Source organism: Electrophorus electricus, chromosome 1 (assembly GCF_041902795.1).
Source record: "Electrophorus electricus isolate QZ-2024a chromosome 1, ASM4190279v1, whole genome shotgun sequence".
Classification (NCBI taxonomy): Eukaryota; Metazoa; Chordata; class Actinopteri; order Gymnotiformes; family Gymnotidae; genus Electrophorus; species Electrophorus electricus.
In genome coordinates, this window is record NC_137497.1 from 43,860,434 (window position 1) to 43,879,690 (window position 19,257).

Genomic DNA, 19,257 nt, shown 5'->3' on the forward strand with positions numbered 1-19,257 from the left:
CAGTGACTGACAGGAGAGGGAGGAGGCCGCCCATCCTGGCGGAGCCGCACTGGGGTTTCCACCAAAACGATAACAAACCCGACTTCGCGCAGCTTATGCTTAGCGTTTTCTGTTCGTCTCGTTTAGATAAGGCGGGCCAGTACGGTAATTGCACATCTGTAGTTTCTCAGTGGTCCCACATAGCAGTCTTAACACATCATACGACCCCTCAGGTCACAGCCCTGGGTTTGGTGAGATGTTAATCCGTGACCAGTGCCCTGTTTTCTTCGGGTAAATAGTTTAACTGCGAATGGTCAGTGAGACGGACCACCGGCTTGTTTTAAAGTTGGCGTACTTTTAGGCTAGCTATCCTTGGATAGAGGATATGGAAGCACGTTCTTTATTCAGCAAGAAATGGGAATAATCGAAAAGAATGCTGCTTCCTTTGAATTTATCCATCATATGTTGGTGTCACTTTAGGTGTGTGTCATGTACACAAGTCATGCTGGGAACACACACACACACACACACACACACACACACACACACACACACACACACACACACATATATATATATATATATATATATATTTGCCACTGGCTCTCCCCTTGGCAGTTGGATGTTGTTATTGGTATATGGTGGAGCAATTCTCCCAGTTTTGGGGTCATAGCAACAGTGCTTCAGTTACCACGGGAACCACAGTTTGCTTCACCTTTCACACATTATATATATATATATATATATATATATATATATATATATATATATATATATATATATATATATATATATAATTCATCCTGTTTGGGAAATTGATTATGTTTATGGTGGAAAATATGTTCTCCTTTATCCACAGAATTTGGGTGCCTTCTATTGTGTGATGTAAATGATTATATGCTTTTCTGCTCTGATCTGTGAGCATTGTGCATATTCCATGTGATGCAAAACAATTTCACCAATATGAGTTGCTTACTGGTGGTTGGATTTCTGATAATGTAATAACATATGTATTTGTAAAACAAACTACTATCTATTAATTTAGTTCTATAGTATTATAGAATTTAATTTTAAAAGTTATATTGGCTATTTGTTACTCAGAAATACATTTTAATAAATCCATGTTTGCTATGTAGATTCAAATTCAAGATGATGTAAAATGACCTTTTAGGGACCCTTACAATCTATCAACTGCACTGTAATATAAAATGTCTTTGAAAGCTGCACAGAAAAGGTAACAATGTGGCTGTGTAGCTAAATAAATGCACAATATAGCAGTTAGACAACACTGCCTCCACCTTCTGGCCAAATTAGCGCGCCTCGGTTACTTAGCAACCACTGTCGCGAGCTTGACAAACAGAAGCAAACATCTGAAGATCCAGAGCTATGTAGGTGAACGGCGACCATTAATGAGCTAATCTGGCAGTTAGTCATTTAGCTAGCTGCTGCGTGGTCGTGACACAATATTTGTGCTGTTGCATGTGTTTATTATTATCTGTGGTTTTTGTGAGATATCATTTGCGGACTATTAAGCTATTAAAGTCATCCACTAGGTTAACGTATCGTGGGTGAGAGAAATTCCACGTTTTGTCAGGACAGAATAAAGTGATGATGTTTGAAAGGTCTAACACCTGCTGTTGGCACGTTACTACTTTTTCTTGACAGGACGGGGAAAAGAGCCAAGAGAGAGCCCGAGCCACTTCCTAAAGATGGGGTGAGGCGTTATTCCCAGCGGTAGCTAACCTAACTGTGTTGAAACGAACTCCTCAACGCGAACCTTCTTGCTCTCTGACTGCAGATTGACCCACTAACTGTTGAGAGCAAGAGCGCCGCCACGGTGGTCCTTATGCTCCGCTCGCCAGAGGCAGCAGTCCTGGTCAGAACTTGCGAGGCCATTTTCAGATTCGCAGAGAAAGGTCGTTTATTCCCGCAGAACTGACACCGTCACGCTTACTGAACATCTCCGCACCCTGACCGGAGCGCTTTTGTGTGTGTGTGTGTGTGTGTGTGTGTGTGTGTGTGTGTGTGCACTACTTATGTTGCGTAGGTGATGAGAACAGGAGCTCTCTAGTGGGTTTAGGGGCGGTGGAGCCCCTCACACGCCTTATATCTCACGAAGATAAGACCGTGCGTAAAAACGCGTTTATGGCTTTGGGAGTCATGGCTTCTAACAGTGAGTGAGCAGAAATGGTCCTTCATAATTAGTGTCATGCAGACCAGACTAATAAGTTTGTTAAAAATATTAGGTGAAACTGTTGCACTGACCATTGTTTAATTTTGATGTATCTGAACAGTTGATGTCAAAAGACTTATGAAGAAACTGAATGTAATACCCTCACTCATCAACAAACTGTCACCAGAAGGTATGTGTGTGTGTGTGTGTGTGTGTGTGTGTGTGTGTCTATTTGTTGTCTATAAGATTTAAAAATGATATCAAGCTTGGTCTTATGTGTGTTTATTTTTCCCTGCACACAGAGGATGTTGTGGTCCATGAATATGCCACTTTGTGTTTGGTGTCTCTGTCCGTGGACTTCACATGCAAGATTCAGATCTATGATCATGAAGGCCTGGAGCCTCTTCTGCATCTTCTATCTAGCCCCGATCCCGATGTGCAGAAAAACTCAGTGGAATGCATCTGTAATCTTGTTAAGGCAGGGCAGCAGTAGAGTTGTCATTTCACCACAGCTGTGAGACGTGTGACACGCCCTAGCAGCTGTGGCTCTCACTAATGCTCTCACTAATCCAAACGCTTCCCATGAAGAATCAAACATGAAAAGTTGTCACCCGATGCACTTTCTGCTCACGTAGGACTTCTCCAGTCGAGTGGGTGTGCGCGAGCTCAATGGGCTCCATCTGCTACTACAGCTATTGCGCTCAGAGTTCCCCATGATACAGCAACTTGCTTTGCACACTCTGGAGAGTGTCACCACAGACCGTGACACACGAGCAGCCTTCAGAGCAGAGCAGGGCTTCAACATTCTCTTGGAGTTCCTCACCACCAAGGTACGTTTGCTACCAACCCCAGAGAATCTAGATCATGACCATAATCACATCTTTGGAAATAATGACAGTGTCATTACAGCTGCCTCTCTGCATTAGTATAATGTCCATTTGCTTTGCTTGTACCCAACCAAAATTAAGGTTAGGGTTAGGGTTAGGGTTATGGTTATGGTTAAGGTTAGGGTTGGGGTTAGGGTTAAGGTTAGGGTTAGGGTTAGGGTTAGGGTTATGGTTATGGTTAAGGTTAGGGTTGGGGTTAGGGTTAGGGTTGGGGTTATGGTTAAGGTTATGGTTAGGGTTAAAGTTAAGGTTAGGGTTAATGTTAGGTTAATGTTAGGGTTAAGGTTAGGGTTGGGGTTAGGGTTAAGGTTATGGTTAAGGTTATGGTTAGGGTTAAAGTTAAGGTTAGGGTTAATGTTAGGTTAATGTTAGGGTTAAGGTTAGGGTTGGGGTTAGGGTTAAGGTTATGGTTAAGGTTATGGTTAGGGTTAAAGTTAAGGTTAGGGTTAATGTTAGGTTAATGTTAGGGTTAGGGTTATGGTTAAGGTTGGGGTTGCGGTTGGGGTTATGACCTAACTCTTGCTGCCTGAGGTGTGTCTCACCCTGGCAGGAATTCAGTGACCTGCACGCAGAGGCTCTGGCGGTCGTCTCCAATTGCCTGGAAGACGTGGAGTCCCTGCAGCTCCTTCAGGGCACAGGGGAGCTGGAGAAGCTGCTGCATTTTGTCATGACAGCCAGCATGCCTGATGTGCAGGCCAGTGCGGTCCAGGCCATTAGCAGACTGGCACAGAGCAGTACGGGGCCCCTTACACTTCACTCGCTTCTATTGTGGGCACCCTGTGCTGATGAACGGCTTTCTGCTTCATCAGGAAACACTGCCTCGAGTTCAGCATGCTGTGCTGCGTTGCCTAGGTGAGAACAGAAAGATCCTGCATGACCAAGATGTTGAAAAGGCCCTTGTGGACTTGCTGGCAGTGGAGAATGATGGTGTACGCATCGCTACGTGCCAGGCGGTGGCAGCAGTGAGTCAGCTCCTGGCCTGCAAAGACACCTTCCGACATCTTGGTAATACTCCTGTTTACATTGAAAATCACAAAAGTGTTTGAACTTGTAATTCTACCGTACTGTTCTGTCTTTAATTCAGGGCAGCGGTCAGGAGGTGTCTTGTTTCTGTTCTGTTTTTTGGCGGCTGACGTCAGTCTCCCCGCTTTAAAGAGACTGTTGCGGGGCTGTGCGTTTCAGATGGAATCCGGCCGATTGTGCGTCTGCTGAGCTGCGAAGGAGGGGCGGTGAGAGAAGCTGCCGCACACGCTCTGTCCAGCCTCACCGACGGCAACCAGCTGAACGCGTAGTGAGTGCCAACCCTCCCCATGCTCTCTCTCGTGGTGTGCATTATCACGTCACCAGCGAGACCAGCCTCACAGCTGGTAGCAGTTACGGCGCCACTGCACAGAGAAACAAACCGCCGTCCCCATGCCGACCGCCGAGCCTGCAGCAGTATGCGTGGCCTTGCACTCCCACCTGTGTCTCCTTCTGGCCCTCAGCGCGGTGGACGAGGCAGAAGGAGCTGAGCTGGCGGTGCAACTCCTGCAGGATGGCTGTCCGGGTACTGTCCAGCACGCGGCTGCCGTGCTGACCCACATGGCCTCTCAGGGGCCTGTGCGCAGTGGAATCCTCGCCCGCGGGGCCATGCGGGTCCTGACCGAGCTGCTGAACTCAACCCACGACCGTTTGCTCACTAGTGCCACCCGGGCCGTGGCTGAGCTGGCTTGCGACGCAGAGGGCAGAGCTGAGGTAACACATTCACTCTGCAGCCGGGCGTCCTCCACACGGTGACCACTCCTTCTCAGTTAACTGCTTTCCCTGTGAAAAATGGTGTTGTTGAAGGGGGAAAATGGGTTTGATTGAGTGAATTAAGGCGGGGATGGAATATTTCGTGCTGACAAAGCGCTTTGCCTGTTTGCAGCTGAAGAATGTAGGAGGCCTGGCTCCACTGATCACCCTGCTGAAGTCCAATCACACAGACGTCCGGCGCAATGCCTGCTGGGCAGTCAGTGTATGCGCTAACGACGAACCAACTGCCACAGAGATGTGCAGATTAGGGTGAGATCATAGTGAATGTTTACTGAAAAATATTATAAGATTTAATATTCATTTTTATTAATATGCATCTTAGAATAGGCAGTTGTATTCATTTGCCTGAGCACGATTGGCCAGAACAGTGCTAGCTTCTGTCAGACCTGTAACGGGCCTAACATACAAGCTGCCTGACTAACATTCAGCTGATATATAATGAAAGAGATTTGGCAACATATCATAAATGTCTCATGCCAGGCCACTCTGACTGCAAGTGCCAGAGATAATAGCTATAATGGTGACGTAAAGTGCCAGAGATAATAGCTGTAATGCTGAAGAATAGCCAGCAGAGGGCATTAAATTAACCGAATTGGGGATTTCTGGAATGGAGCTCTTGTCACATCTTATGTTTGTTTGTATTTAGCAGTTTCTTTGGGTCTCAGTCATTCTTTTAATGATTGACATGTTGAAACACAGAGCACTAGAGGTCCTACAGGAGATCAATAACTCAGTGAGCCGCAAGAACAAGTCCAGTGAGCTAGCGCTTCAGAGACTGCTGGACAGCAACCTCTCGGTGAAGTACAGCCTGACAGGACGCCTCTGCTCCACCGATATCACTGCTGATGGCTTCTACGACCTTGGACAGGTTCATAAGCCTTACTGTGCTTCTTTATGTGAAGTCCTGCGATGCCCAGTCAAACCAGTCCACCTTTTCTCTCCTCCTTCTTCTTCTTCTTCTTCTTCTTCTTCTTCTTCTTCTTCTTCTTCTTCTTCTTCTTCTTCTTCTTGTCTCTTATTGCTTGCAGGCCAAAGTGGGCTGTGGGGTACCTGCCCTAGAAGACCTAGCGAAGCAGGCTGTCAACCAGCATCGAGCCGTCATTGTAGTTAATGGAAAACCACTAGACCAGTACGTCAAGACCAAGGGTCACGCATTTGCAACATCTCTATCTATTTTCTGGAGTGGCTGGATCAGATGTGATGACACACACTGTGCAGTACAAATTTAAAACATTTCTGAAACACTGTTTAAAATCATGCTACTTCCACTTCATGTATGCCCAAAGCTATCCTAATTAGACCTCACCTATCATAAGAATAGCTATACCAGTGCAGTTGCCAGCACATGACAGCTGCCTGTTCCCAACATACTGCCCCCCATGTGGTTGAGCTGAGTATTGCACTTATGTAATCGCCCATTTTTGTTCTCTTTTGCATTTTTGCCCTTTTGTCTCTCTATACCGCCCTCAACCTCCTGGTTTCGTGCTGTAAAACTGATCTCAGTGTTGGCAATGTTCAGTTTACAGGGAAAATGGGTCTTTGTGTTTGGTAAGCACCTTCCACAATGAGGTTAAAAAAAACCCTCTCTCTTTTCACGTTAATCTGCCACCACTAGCACACGATCACTTGAATGTTAAACTCTCCTGTGTTATGCAACAGAGGCCCAGGCTGCGGAGTCCCGTCCCTTTGGAGTAAAGCACGCTAGTGACTGTCCTGGAGGCCTGGTCACCATGGAGCATTTTTACGACTGTTCCCATTCGGTGGTTACACGGCCGGCCCTGCCTCGGCCACAGAAGGACTGGTGAAAGTGAACATATGGTTGAATGACTGGATATCTGGGTGTTGTTTTCCAGCTAACAAAAGCTGTTTACTACAAACACTCAGTGCTGCTGCAGTGCAGTGTGCTCTGATTGGAGCAGGGAGCATTGCTGTGGGCTCTGATTGGAAGAGGGAGCATTGCTGTTGGCCCTGAATGGAAGAGGGAGCATTGCTGTGGGCCCTGATTGGAGGAGGGAGCATTCCTGTGGGCTATGATTGGAGGACGGAGCATTGCTGTGGGCTCTGGTTGGAGGAAGGAGCATTGCTGTGGGCTCTGATTGGAGGAAGGAGCATTGCTTTGTGTTCTGATTGGAGGACGGAGCATTGTTGTGGGCTCTGATTGGAGGACGGAGCATTGCTGTGGGCTCTGATTGGAGGACGGAGCATTGCTGTGGGCTCTGATTGGAGTAAGGAGCATTGCTGTGTGTTCTGATTAAAGGACGGAGCATTGCTGTGTGTTCTGATTGGAGGAAGGAGCATTGTTGTGTCCTATGATTGGAGGATGGAGGATTGCTGGGTGAATTCTAGGTGTGTGTACTTCTCGACCGTTATGCCATTGTAGGCTGATGTCCCATTCACAATGATCTTTCAAATGTGGGTGAAAAATACATTCTTCATTTTGGAGAATTTCAAGGGCGTACCTGTTTTCAAGATTAGTTCTAAAACATTAGAAAAATAACAGATGTTTGGGGGGGGGGGGTGGACACTTTGAGACATTCAGTAGTGGAGGTGAATGTGAGATGTGGTGACTCAGTGGTGGAGGTGACTCGCTCATGGTCTCAGTGGTGGAGGTGACTGTGAGACGCACCTTCTTTGTTGTGTTCTCAGGGAGGCTGTTGAGTCAGCAGAGGACAGGCAGCAGGATGTCCCCACTGAGACCCGAAGCTCCTCCGTGACAAGCAGCAAGGGGAGCAGCAGAACACAGAGGTGTGCGTGTGTGCGTGCGTGCGTGTGTGCGCACGTGTGTGTGCCTATGCATGTGTGTGTGTTCGTATGCATGTGTGTGCATGTGCACGTGCGTGTGTGCACGTGTGCGTATGTGTGTGTGTGTGTGTGTGTGTGTGTGTGTGTGTGTGTGTGTGCGTGTGTGCCTATGCGTGTGTGTGTGTGCGTATGCATGTGTGTGCATGTGCACGTGCGTGTGAGCATGCGTGTGTGCACGTGTGTGTGTGTGCGTATGCGTGCATGTGTGTGTGTGTGTGTGTGTGTGTGCGTATGCATGGACATTTATGCTTGCATGTTTACATGCATAACTTCAGCATTAGCTCTTTATAAATCTTCATAAGATCCTGGTGGGACGTTTGAAGTGACTACATTACGACTTTTCTTGCCCTTCATTTTTAGCCACTCACACTCTGTCTTGTTAAAATGCCATACAGCAGTTTTTCCATCACTCTCACTAGCTAGCCATCTACATGCTGTGTGTGTGTGTGTGTGTGTGTGTGTGTGTGTGTGTGTGTGTGTGTGTGTGTGTGTGTGTGTGTGTGTGTGTGTGTGTGTGTGTGTAGTAAAGTGAAAGGCCAAGGCCGGCGGGACGACGATAAGCAGAGGGATGAGGAAGAGCGTAAAACGCAGCAGGACTCTCGGGTGGAGAAGTCTTGGACTGTGCCCTATGACCCTGCATTTCACAGCCTGGTCAGGGAGGCAGCAAGCACCATCCTGCCCCTGCACGACCAGGCGGAGAGCTACGCTGCCTTGGCTAAGTGAGTTCCTGGACTCCTGAGGGACGACGAAGAAAAACCTTGGAGTGATGATTTTAGCCAAAGATGTCTGAAAATTTGATTGCTTCCAATAATTCCTTAACATCACTCTTAACAATAAACCCTGAACTAGATATTTACAAGCAACTGATAAAGACTTTAGGAATTCAGTGTCGTGACGTGATCAATGTTCCCCACAGACTAGTGTGTGTTGCTATGGGGGGTCCAACAGACTTTATGAAGCAACATGACTTTCACTGGGAGCTCCACATCAGTGAGCTGAAGTTTGAAGTTCAGTCCAACATCATTCCCATTGGGAAAGTGAAAAAGGGAACATACTACCACCGAGCTCTGCTCTACAAGGTACGTGCCTGTGTACCTGTGATCACTGTACCTGTGATGATCAGACTCCTCTACCCATCACTCACACTGTACCTGTGATGATCAGTTCTCAACCCATAACTCGCACTGTACATGTGATGATCAGACTCCTCTACCCATCACTCACACTGTACCTGTGTTGATCAGACTCCTCTATCCATCACTCACACTGTACCTGTGATCAGACTCCTCTACCCATCACTCACACTGTACCTGTGATCAGACTCCTCTACCCATCACTCACACTGTTCCTGTGTTGATCAGACTCCTCTATCCATCACTCACACTGTACCTGTGATCAGACTCCTCTACCCATCACTCACACTGTACCTGTGATCAGACTCCTCTACCCATCACTCACACTGTACCTGTGATCAGACTCCTCTACCCATCACTCACACTGTACCTGTGGTGATCAGACTCCTCTACCCATAACTCGCACTGTACCTGTGATGATCAGACTCCTCTACCCATCACTCACACTGTACCTGTGTTGATCAGACTCCTCTATCCATCACTCACACTGTACCTGTGATCAGACTCCTCTACCCATCACTCGTACAGTACCCGTGATGATCCTTTATGCATTAGTCCCACAGTACTCATGTTGATCAGACTTACACATCACTCCCACTGTCAGTACTGGAGTAAAATGCAACAGGCCGTTTCATGTCTCACCCATGCACTATGTGTTTCAGGCTGTAGTGTGTACGATCATCTTGTGTGTGTGTGTTTCAGGCTGTAGTGTGTACGATCGTTGTGTGTGTGTGTGTGTGTTTCAGGCTGTAGTGTGTATGATTATCCCTGTCGCGCGTGTGTGCGTTTCAGGCTCTGGCCGACAGAATCGGGGTGTGCTGCAGCCTGGTGAGGGGGAGCTACAGTCGTGCCTGGAACGAGGTTGTTCTCACAGACACGCCCACAGACACGCCCACAGACACGCCCATATTCTACCCCAAACCAAAGAGTTATATTGTAGACCTCATGCACAATCCAGGAAGTCTATTGAAGTGTGGGACTCCGGCTGCTGTACAATACCAGATGATTTAAAACACACCCAAACAAACCTGAGGAAACTCCTGAATGGAAGAATCTAACAGCAGAGTTGCTGTTCCTTTTTTGTCTATACACATTTAAATAATAAATACATGTCAAAATTATGTTGGTGGAAATATTTCCTTGAACAAGTGATGACTTATTAAAGAACCTGCAATGTATGGAGGAACATTAAAAAATGAATCTATATATTTTAAATCAAATCTATTTAAACTGTAATTATGTAAGGTTTAGAGGCCCAAGTGAAAGCACTCCATAGCTGAAGCGAATTTGTATTTGATAACTTCAGTTTAACTTCATTTAAATTCAGTGATCAGGACTGAATGCTGTTAATTATTAATGCACGTGGGCGGTACAGTAGACCATATCAATACCCAAAATAGCGAGCGGGGAAAGTGGAGATTTACTTCACTCTGACTGCTTATGTATAGTCAGGAATGAACCCGGTTGGTCCGGTGTCACTTGGATTCGCACTGTTCAGAGAGGGAGGGTTCGCCGCTCTGTAGGATTTCGCAACTTCGTTCGCGAGCCTTTAGGTCGGCGTTGACATTGACGCCGTTCGGTACAAAATCCAAAGCTGAAAGCCTTGCACAGAGGATGTCACGGTTCGCAGTTCGACTTTTACCCGTGCTTTCTCGAAGAACTGCGGCAAAGTCACTATCCAAATCGATATTCCATCAGAAGAGGTCTGCATTGATCCGACCACTTTGCACAACTACTGGTAAGATTTTTTTTCTACTACCTTGCAGCGATACAGCTGACAGGAGCTCGCTTTTGGCCGTGGGCTGCTGTTGACGGCTTGCGTGCGACGTTTTCAAATGTCCACCCCTTCACCTAAATTCCCGAGGTTGCAGGATCGAGCCAAGAACACGGCGCATGGGTGGTCTGTAGCTGATGTGGAGGGTCGCGCGAGTGCGAAGAAATGGCAGGCAGTTGGATCAAAGTTGGATCAGTATATCTCCCAGAGAATGGTGAAAGATCGTATGAAACTTGGGGCTAAACTATTATTTCAGTAGTTGACAAAAATAATCGATTAATCGAAGCCGGATCCTGTGGGATACGTTCAATATGCTATTGGTGCATAGTGGTGCCGTGGCGTCTGCCTAAAGATTCTTGTGTATGTTTATCCTTACTAATTTAACGTAGTTTTTACTACTATCAGTCAAATATTAACCATCACAGACAATGACAGCAAAGCCTTTCACCGCAGGGAAAGACTCCTAAACTGGAGATGTAATCCAGTGATCTTGTTTTAGGAAAGTTCCTCGGTTTCCAGAGAACTACCATCTTGCATGTTAAAGTGCAAAATATATTAGTCCACGAAGTCCATTGGATTTATGATGTGGTAGTCACTTGTGTTTTTTTTTTTAAATACCGTAATTTTGAGAATATAACATAATTATATTCAATGGCGTAAATGTCATTCAACTTTTCCTACCACGCAACCTTATATGAGTAGTGTGAGCAGGGATTATCTGTCCTATGTATTATAACTAGAATATTAACAGGAGGTTTTCATCTGATAACGACTGCAGGCCATAACATGAGAAGAATTATCAAGGACTGCCTGTTTGAACTCCTGTAATCTCCGATTTATCGTCAACTACACAAAATAAAATTAATATGATCAAGATAACCCTTAACATGTTTAAAATTTAACATGTAGGCTATGAAGTCATATGGAATCATTGTATCCATGCAAAACAAAACGCGTTAACTTTGAACAAATCCTGTTTATGATAAACACATATGTTCACATGAAACAAATACGCACTGCATTATGTGTGTCAGTGTAAGCAAATCTCACCAGGAGAAAAGAAGAACAATCGACTACGTGCAGTAATCCTTCTAATAAACACAGCATTTTAAAGATGTACCAGTAATGTAATAACTGCTTAACTATTAACAGAATAGTTACTTTTTGTATCCCAAATACGTAATGCCATTACATGGATTGCGTTACCACCCCTGTACATAAATATGCCTGTTGGCTTGCTAATAATAAATATATAGATATTTATAAATAAATAAACATATAGATAAATAAATGAACACTCTGCAAAGCAGAACACGATAGCGTAATCATAACTGTAGTAATCCTCATTACCATTAACCTCGTAACAATCATAACACATTAAATTAGGATGTTAAACTAAGTGATCTGGCAAGGACGGTAGGTGTGGAGACTATTGCCCATTTTTTTCACATTATTTTGATGAATTAATTGCATGTGCAGATCTGTCTCTGACACGTTACGATGAGTCCGCAGACTGGCAGAAGAAACTGACCCCTGAGCAGTACGTGGTCACCAGAGAGAAGGGCACTGAGGTGGTGAGTAGGTGAACTGTACAGTGGGCGGAGCCAATTAGTATAAGTTCACTGAGGTGGTGAGCAGGTGAAAAGTATAGTGGGCGGAGCCAATTAGTCAAATTAATTAATTAAGGCAGCACATCTTATACTACTACAGTCACACTCTAGTAGGATAAACCACTCTGTATATTTTGGAATAATTAGATCAGTCATTCATCAGGTTAAAATGTCGTTAAAGTGCCGTCACACCATTCTGATTCAGACATGTGTTGCCTGTCTCTTAGCCATTCAGTGGAATCTATCTGAACCATAATGAGGTGGGCATGTATCATTGCGTTTGCTGTGATGCTCCGCTCTTCAGGTAAACGCTTCCCCACATCCGGGAAGCTATGTCCAGGAACACCACTGCTGTTGTAAGAAAATTGAGATCTGTTATTTTTTGCAAACAAACTTTACGGGTGCCGTGCTGACATTTCCAACAGCTCAGAGTCAAAGTTTGATGCTGGAACAGGTTGGCCTTCGTTCTCTGAGGCTCATGGCACATGGGAGAGGGACGAGAGTAACGCCGGTGTTGTTCGCCGACCGGACAACTCACTGGGGAGCACAGGCACAGAGGTGATCTGCAGACAGGTGAGCTGGCCACAAAGCTGCTGCAACGCAACAGTGTGTGAGAACATTAACAGTGACTTGTCCACTCATTCATAGCAATGTTTTCTCTCATACTTGGAGTCAGTTACTCATGTTGCTGTTCCGATGGTTATTAGCTTTTCAGATAAACCACTGTGATTGCTTGTTTTTACAGTGCGATGCTCATCTTGGTCATGTGTTTGATGATGGGCCAGACCCAAGCGGCCAGAGGTTCTGTATTAACAGCACAGCTCTGAAATTCAAACCCAGAGAAAACTAATGCTTGGAACTTGCGGACAGTCAAGGAAGTTTTACACCTGGAAGAATGTGTCCAAACTACAAGTTGACAAAAGCACGCAATGTTTTCGTGCTCCTGTATCAGTGTGTGAAGTCTGGAGTTGTAATACCTGGTGTAATCTTTTAGGCTGCTGTTGATAAAAAATGCTTGTTGTAAATGTTTTTATTGTGTACTGTTCTTTGGCCAGTTGCTATGTTTTATTGCGGTGTACCTAGTAAAGTCAGCAAGTACCAAACCATTTTCAGTCATTTGTACCGATTACATGCTGTCACAGTGATGACATGACAAGTTAACAAAACCTTTAACACAGAATAATCTGGAAACTGCAATATGTTAAGATAATTATAAAAAAGGGTAACGCTAATTAAAATATTATATAATAAAGCTTGGAGCACAGTTGTGACTGTTCATTTGTGAGTGTGTGTGTCTGTGTGTGGGCGTGTGCACGTGTTTGTGTGTGTACCTGCGTGTGTGTGTGTGCATGCACGTGTGTGCATGCGTGCGTGCATGTGTGTGCTTGCGTGTGTGTGTGTGTGCATGCATGCATGTGTGTGTATGTGTGTGTGTGTGTGTTCATGCTTGCGTGTGTGTGTGTGTGTGTGTGTGTGCACGTGTGTGTGCTTGCGTGTGTGTGTGCATGTGTGTGTGCGCGCGCGTGTGTGCTTGCGTGCGTGTGTGCATGCGTGCGTCTCTGCATGCGTGTGTGTTTGCGTGTGTGTGTGTGTGTGCGTGTGTGTGTGCTTGCGTATGTGTGTGTGTGCATGTGTGTGGTGTGTGCGTGCTTGCGTGCATGTGTGTGTGTGCATGTGCATGCATGCACGTGTGTAGGTGTACGTGTATGTGTGAGTGTGTGTGCGTATGAGCATGCGTGTGAGAGTGTACGTGTGTGTGTGTGTATGTGTGCGTGCGTGTGTGTGTGTGCGCGCGTGTGTGTGTGCGTGTGTGTGTGTGTGCGTGTGTGTGTGGGGGGTTATGGGTGTGTGTGTGTGTGTGTGTGTATGTGTGTGTGTGGTTACGTGTGTGTGTGTGTGTGTGTGTATGTGTGTGTGTGTGTGTGCGTTTGTGTGTGTGCGTGTGTGTGTGTACGTGTGTGCATGTGTGAGTGTGTGTGCATGTGTGCATGTGTGTGAGAGTGTACGTGTGTGTGTGTGTGCGTGTGTGTGTGTGTGTGTGTGTGCATGTGCATGTGTGTGAGAGTGTACGTGTGTGTGTGTGTGTGCGTGTGTGTGTGTGTGCGCGCGCGTGTGTGTGTGTGTGTGGGCGAGGGGTTATGGGTGTGTGTGTGTGTGTGTGTGCGTGTCTGTGTGTGCGTGTGTGGGGGGGTTATGGGCATGTGTGTGTGTGTGTGTGTGTGTGTGTGTGTGTGTGTGTGTAAGGGTACGTGTGTGGAGGGGGTTATGGATGTTTGTGTGCGAGTGTGTGTGTGTACGAGAGTGTGTCTGTGTGTGTCTGGGGGGGGGGTTATGGGGGTGTCTGCTCTCACCATTTTCCAGTGAAGGTTTGTTAATGATCACCTCAGTAGAATGTACTGTTTTTATTTGTTATGTCTCAATGCTGGACATCAGACTCCAGAAAGACACACTGCAACAGCAAAAGAGACAACTCGCAGACAAACTGGGACAGAGCTGAAGTAGGAGAAACAGCAGAGGCCCACGCAGAGGCTCCCTGGGCAGAGAGGACCTGTAAACAGGTAAGACCAACCAGGTGGACTTACGCAACACTGCCATGCGGATCTGTGTGTACCTGTCACTGGTTGTGGTGTTACTGGGCCTGTGTGCTTGGGGACCCGTTGAAATGAGAAGGACCCGATTCAAACCAAAGCCAAAACCCAAAAAGAATGGAAAACCTCTGGAAGAGATCCTGCCAGCACAGAACATCGATATCAAGCAGGTATTTTTAACCTACCTCCAGACATTTGTTTTATCTCTCCTTCTAAATGTCTCTGGCACATAATTCCTTCTTTTAAAAGACAAAAAAAATTATATATATGACTAAACTACATACATGACTCAATTTCTATTCCTAGATGAGTGGAAAGTGGTTCCTGCTTAGTGTAGCATCAAGATGCAACTATCTTTTGGACAACCACTATAAGGTGGAGAGTACCACTATGACTTTGACTGTTCCAGACTCTCCAGACTCACCTGTGGCTGTCAGCACCTTTAGAAAACAGTGAGTACACACAGTGACCAGAAGAGGGCGCTGCCCTCATTCGGATTCATTCATTTTGTGCTTTGCTTTTGTTTGTTTGTTTTGTTTTTGTTTTGATGCTTTGTTTTGCCTACGCGAGTCATTTCCATTCGCCACATTGTGTTAAACTAATTTCCTGCACCTGGAGACACTTAACCACACATCCTGCGCTTTGAAAATACGTTAAAGGTTGTTTTATTTTTTAATTTTAAAAGTTTGGTTAGGGTGAGTTTGAAGTAATAAACATATGCTACCAGCCGGCTAACACTTCTGTTGATTGACATACATACTTAATACTTAATTACCAAATACATTTTCAATTGAATAATAATAATAATCATCATCATAATAATAATCATAATCATAATCATATTATTATCATTATTATTATTATTAAGTTACTTAACTGACAGCACATGAAAATCTACATGAAGCTAATTCCTTATGACTAAATCTAATCCTAGATAAATAGCTAAAACAACTGTCATGAAAATAATAAATAAATAGGTAGGTAATCAGACAAAAACGAAAAAAAAGTGAGAAATCTAGTTATGTTTTGTAATATGAATCCAAGTTTGGATACTGAAGTAATAGTTCAGCTAATATTATTTTATTTGCATTTTACATTAACATTTCCAGTGCTGTCTGGATTAGTCAAACGTTTTACTGTGCACGACTGAGACACTAAACGCAGTAATACTGCAGTAGCTCTAGTAAACATATAAATACTGCAATAGATAAACACTGTAGCAGCTCTTCAGTTACGTTTTGATAAGGTTTTGGCTCGCTAGCTGGTTAATTCTTGGTCATAGTAACACAAACATCCCAAAGACGAGCTTTTCTCGGCACACGAGGACCAGGTGTATCCTTACCTGCGCCCTGTTCCCGTGCGTTACCACCCGATAGATAATCGGTAGAGGAACGGCGCTTCCTGGCAGGAAATCCTGTTTCTTTTGGTATAATTGACGAGCTTCGTTATGACCGTTAAACCACGGAGTGTGTTTTCTAAACCGTAGACTGGCTGCAGCAGAGCAACAGAAAGGCAGTTATTTGGAGCTGCAATTATCATATCCTACCTGATTAATATTCAGGTCACACCTGAATATCTGGGTGTCAGGTCACACATCGATATTGTCTGTGGGGAATATTTAATACCTGATATGATGGATTAATCGTTCATTACTTGTACCTGCTCTATTTAAACATACAAACCTTACCTGATCAACACTGCTTTCTTTGGATCGTGTTGTTGAACTTGGAATTTTTAGAAATTCTTAAATTAGTACAAACATGTGTATTATTTGTAGTTTTCATTGTACTTCATTGCAGTTGCTATTTTATGAATGTGTAAGTAAAAGTTAAAGTCATTGTTCCTGTTAAGTAGACAAAAGTATTTTGCTCTGCTGCTCTGATCCACAGTAGAAAGCATCTCAAAAACGCAGCAAACGGTTGATCACTGCACAGAGACCCCCGTCCTTCAGGAAACTCGGATGTGTGTGTGCGTTTTTAATTCAAACAGTTGACGAACCTCTTTCTTCCTCTTCTCGCTGTTAGCAATTATCAGTGCTGGGAGATCAGGCAGCACTACGAGAGAGCCAGCAGTCCTGGGCATCTCCTGCTTAAAGGTGGGTAAAGTCCTCAGCTCCGTTACACACCTGCTGGACAGGTCACAGAGAAATGGATATGCAGAATGAACTGAAAAAACAAAAACATTTCAGTTGATTTGGGGCAGCAACATTTGGCCGTTGTTAAGTTTCTGAGGCCAGTAATTCGCAAAGGTGCTAACATTACTTACTTACATGTAGAATTTAAAGTTGTCTATAGAGGTATGTGTCATACTACAAGTCATTACTGTCGTGACATCCATCGTGACATCCATCAAGTTACAAAAGATAAACTTTCATATAATCGGTTCTTGGCACTACCTAACTAAGAGCTTTACTCTGTCTCTATCTCGCGTGTCCATGGGTTTTCAGAAGGGAGCTACATAAGTGTAACTTCATTCACTCATATATGACATTCAGAAGATGTGATGCATATACATATAGAATTTGCCCTCCTGTGAGGTTTAACAAGTCTGAAAATAACATTAATTTCATCTCTATTTGTGCATATCCTACAGGAAACCAACCAGAGATGGATGTGAAGATTACTGTCGTACAAACTGACTATAACTCCTATGCTATTTTGGTTTACAAAAGAATGAGAAAAATCACCATGAAGCTTTATGGTATAATGCACGATTGAAGTACATAGTGATTTATATCAATACTCCATAGAAGTACATAGTGATTTCTATCAATACACCATAGAAGTACATAGTGATTTATATCAATATATCACTGAAGTACATAGTGATTTATATCAATATACCACTGAAGTACATAGTGATTTATGTCAATACACCATAGAAGTACATAGTGATTTATATCAATACACCACAGAAATAAATAGTGATTTATATCAATACTGCATTGGAACCTTTTGCTACTTAGTTACCCTCTTAATGGTGAATTTAACATGTACTGTATTTTGTATTCACTGTAGTGTTTGTGGCGTTTTAATTTTCAAAATTGCAACTGCGTGTTCTGTTATGTCGAAGGACGAACTACAAGCATTACTGATACCATTGTGGACAGGTTTGAGGAACTTGCACAGAAACAGAATCTGGGTCTAGATGTTGTTTTCCAGTTTCCTGATTACGGTAAGGTGCACATTCAGAAGTAAGAATACTTAATACGTTCATTCACTCAATTTGTGACCATGTGTGTGTGTTTTATTTCTCAATTGTTGCCATTTCAGGGTTTTGTAACGCTTCAGACAAAAAGCATATTCTTGGTAAGTGGGTGTGTTCTTCTTTTTCAGGACACTAGCCCTGGTCCTGAAACATTTATCATGTGTGGTCACACGTTTGCTCTGCCAATGGACTCAAAGCCCTAACGCAAAGTCCAGGCCCTGCTGATCGGCTCCTTGAGCACCAGAGTGAAAAGAGTCTCTATTACCTCCGAATTTGTACACCAGTTTAATTTTATTAATGAGTTATCCATGCACAAATACTCAATAACAAACTCTTGATTCATGACAGGCCAAAACATCGTTGGTGTTTGTGTCTTGAAATGCAGTTTCATGCAGGTGTTTGTTGACAAACATGAGAAGTCATGTTGATCAGCCACCCAACGTAATGGGCAGGTGTTAACTGGCTTGAATAACTGTACAGGGTGGTTGAGGTTTTGGCTCCAAGGCAACGCATCACCTAACAACTTGTTCTTAAAATGCCCTGTCATGCTAATGTTTGTTTATCAAACATACAGTATTGCTTACCAGTTAACTAGAAGATTAAGACTGATTGTTTGGAGTGAGACATAAAGAGTGAGTGTTTGGAGTGAGTGTTTGGAGTGAGATATAAAGACTGGCTATATGGAGTGAGACATAAAGAGTGTGTGAGTGGAGTGAGATAAAGAGTGAGTGTTTTGAGGGAGACATAAAGAATGAGTGGAGTGATACATAAAGAGTGAATGTTTGGAGTGAGACACAGTGAATGTTTGGAGTGAGGCATATTGTTTGGATTGAGACAAAGAGTGAGTGTTTGGAGTGAGACTAAGAGTATGTGAGTGGAGTGAGACATAAAGAGTGAGTGTTTGGAGTGAGACAAATACTGTGTCGGTGGAGCGAGACATAAAGAGTGAGTGTTTGGAGTGAGCCATAAAGAGTGAGGAGGTCCTGAACACTGATGTAGCTTTCTTGGCATGGACGAGGTTCTCCTAGGACTGTCCTGCTTAAACTAGTCCACATATTTTGAAATTATGAAATCTCACCTTTACCACTTCATTAACTGTTTTATTCTTCCTGTTCCAGCTATGACCTAAGATACGATCACAGCCACACTTGCTGAGACACCTCATCCATGTGTATGGCAGTAACCATGGTGACTTGTGTGGACTTTGTGAAGATAACATGAGTTAAAGGAAACATCTTAGACACATATTAGAAACAATAAAGCCCATCAAATATGCTATTCATACATTTTGTGTTTTTGCATATCATTTT

General features: G+C 44.2%; 3 protein-coding genes across 7 annotated transcripts; all 3 read left to right on the forward strand.

Moving 5' to 3' along the window:
• The first annotated feature begins 1 nt into the window (after position 1).
• On the forward strand, positions 2 to 9,889 carry armc3 (armadillo repeat containing 3). 5 transcript variants are annotated; one of them, XM_081721401.1, is made up of 18 exons: positions 2 to 459; positions 1,645 to 1,693; positions 1,778 to 1,895; positions 2,027 to 2,152; positions 2,274 to 2,342; positions 2,455 to 2,630; positions 2,788 to 2,982; positions 3,590 to 3,773; positions 3,892 to 4,044; positions 4,222 to 4,330; positions 4,524 to 4,773; positions 4,946 to 5,082; positions 5,533 to 5,701; positions 5,862 to 5,962; positions 7,480 to 7,578; positions 8,160 to 8,354; positions 8,552 to 8,714; positions 9,515 to 9,889. In XM_081721401.1, exons 1-18 carry the CDS (start codon positions 413 to 415, stop codon positions 9,824 to 9,826), a joined length of 2,652 nt encoding a protein of 883 aa, XP_081577527.1. In that variant the 5' UTR covers positions 2 to 412; the 3' UTR covers positions 9,827 to 9,889. The 5 variants fall into 5 exon arrangements, with proteins under 5 accessions (XP_081577527.1, XP_026884311.3, XP_081577547.1 ...); XM_027028510.3 differs by having other exon boundaries at positions 9,561 to 9,889; XM_081721421.1 differs by having other exon boundaries at positions 9,471 to 9,609.
• Positions 9,890 to 10,182: 293 nt separating this feature from the next.
• msrb2 (methionine sulfoxide reductase B2) lies at positions 10,183 to 13,416 on the forward strand. The gene is made up of 5 exons (XM_027028515.3): positions 10,183 to 10,506; positions 12,022 to 12,116; positions 12,380 to 12,456; positions 12,578 to 12,725; positions 12,898 to 13,416. Exons 1-5 carry the CDS (start codon positions 10,383 to 10,385, stop codon positions 13,000 to 13,002), a joined length of 549 nt encoding a protein of 182 aa, XP_026884316.1. The 5' UTR covers positions 10,183 to 10,382; the 3' UTR covers positions 13,003 to 13,416.
• Positions 13,417 to 14,591: 1,175 nt separating this feature from the next.
• Positions 14,592 to 19,231, forward strand: c8g (complement component 8, gamma polypeptide). Its single transcript, XM_027028517.3, has 7 exons — positions 14,592 to 14,910; positions 15,047 to 15,192; positions 16,765 to 16,835; positions 17,333 to 17,440; positions 17,813 to 17,914; positions 18,013 to 18,048; positions 19,066 to 19,231. The coding sequence occupies exons 1-7, from the start codon at positions 14,746 to 14,748 to the stop codon at positions 19,074 to 19,076; spliced, it is 639 nt and encodes a 212-aa protein (XP_026884318.2). The 5' UTR covers positions 14,592 to 14,745; the 3' UTR covers positions 19,077 to 19,231.
• Positions 19,232 to 19,257: the final 26 nt, after the last annotated feature.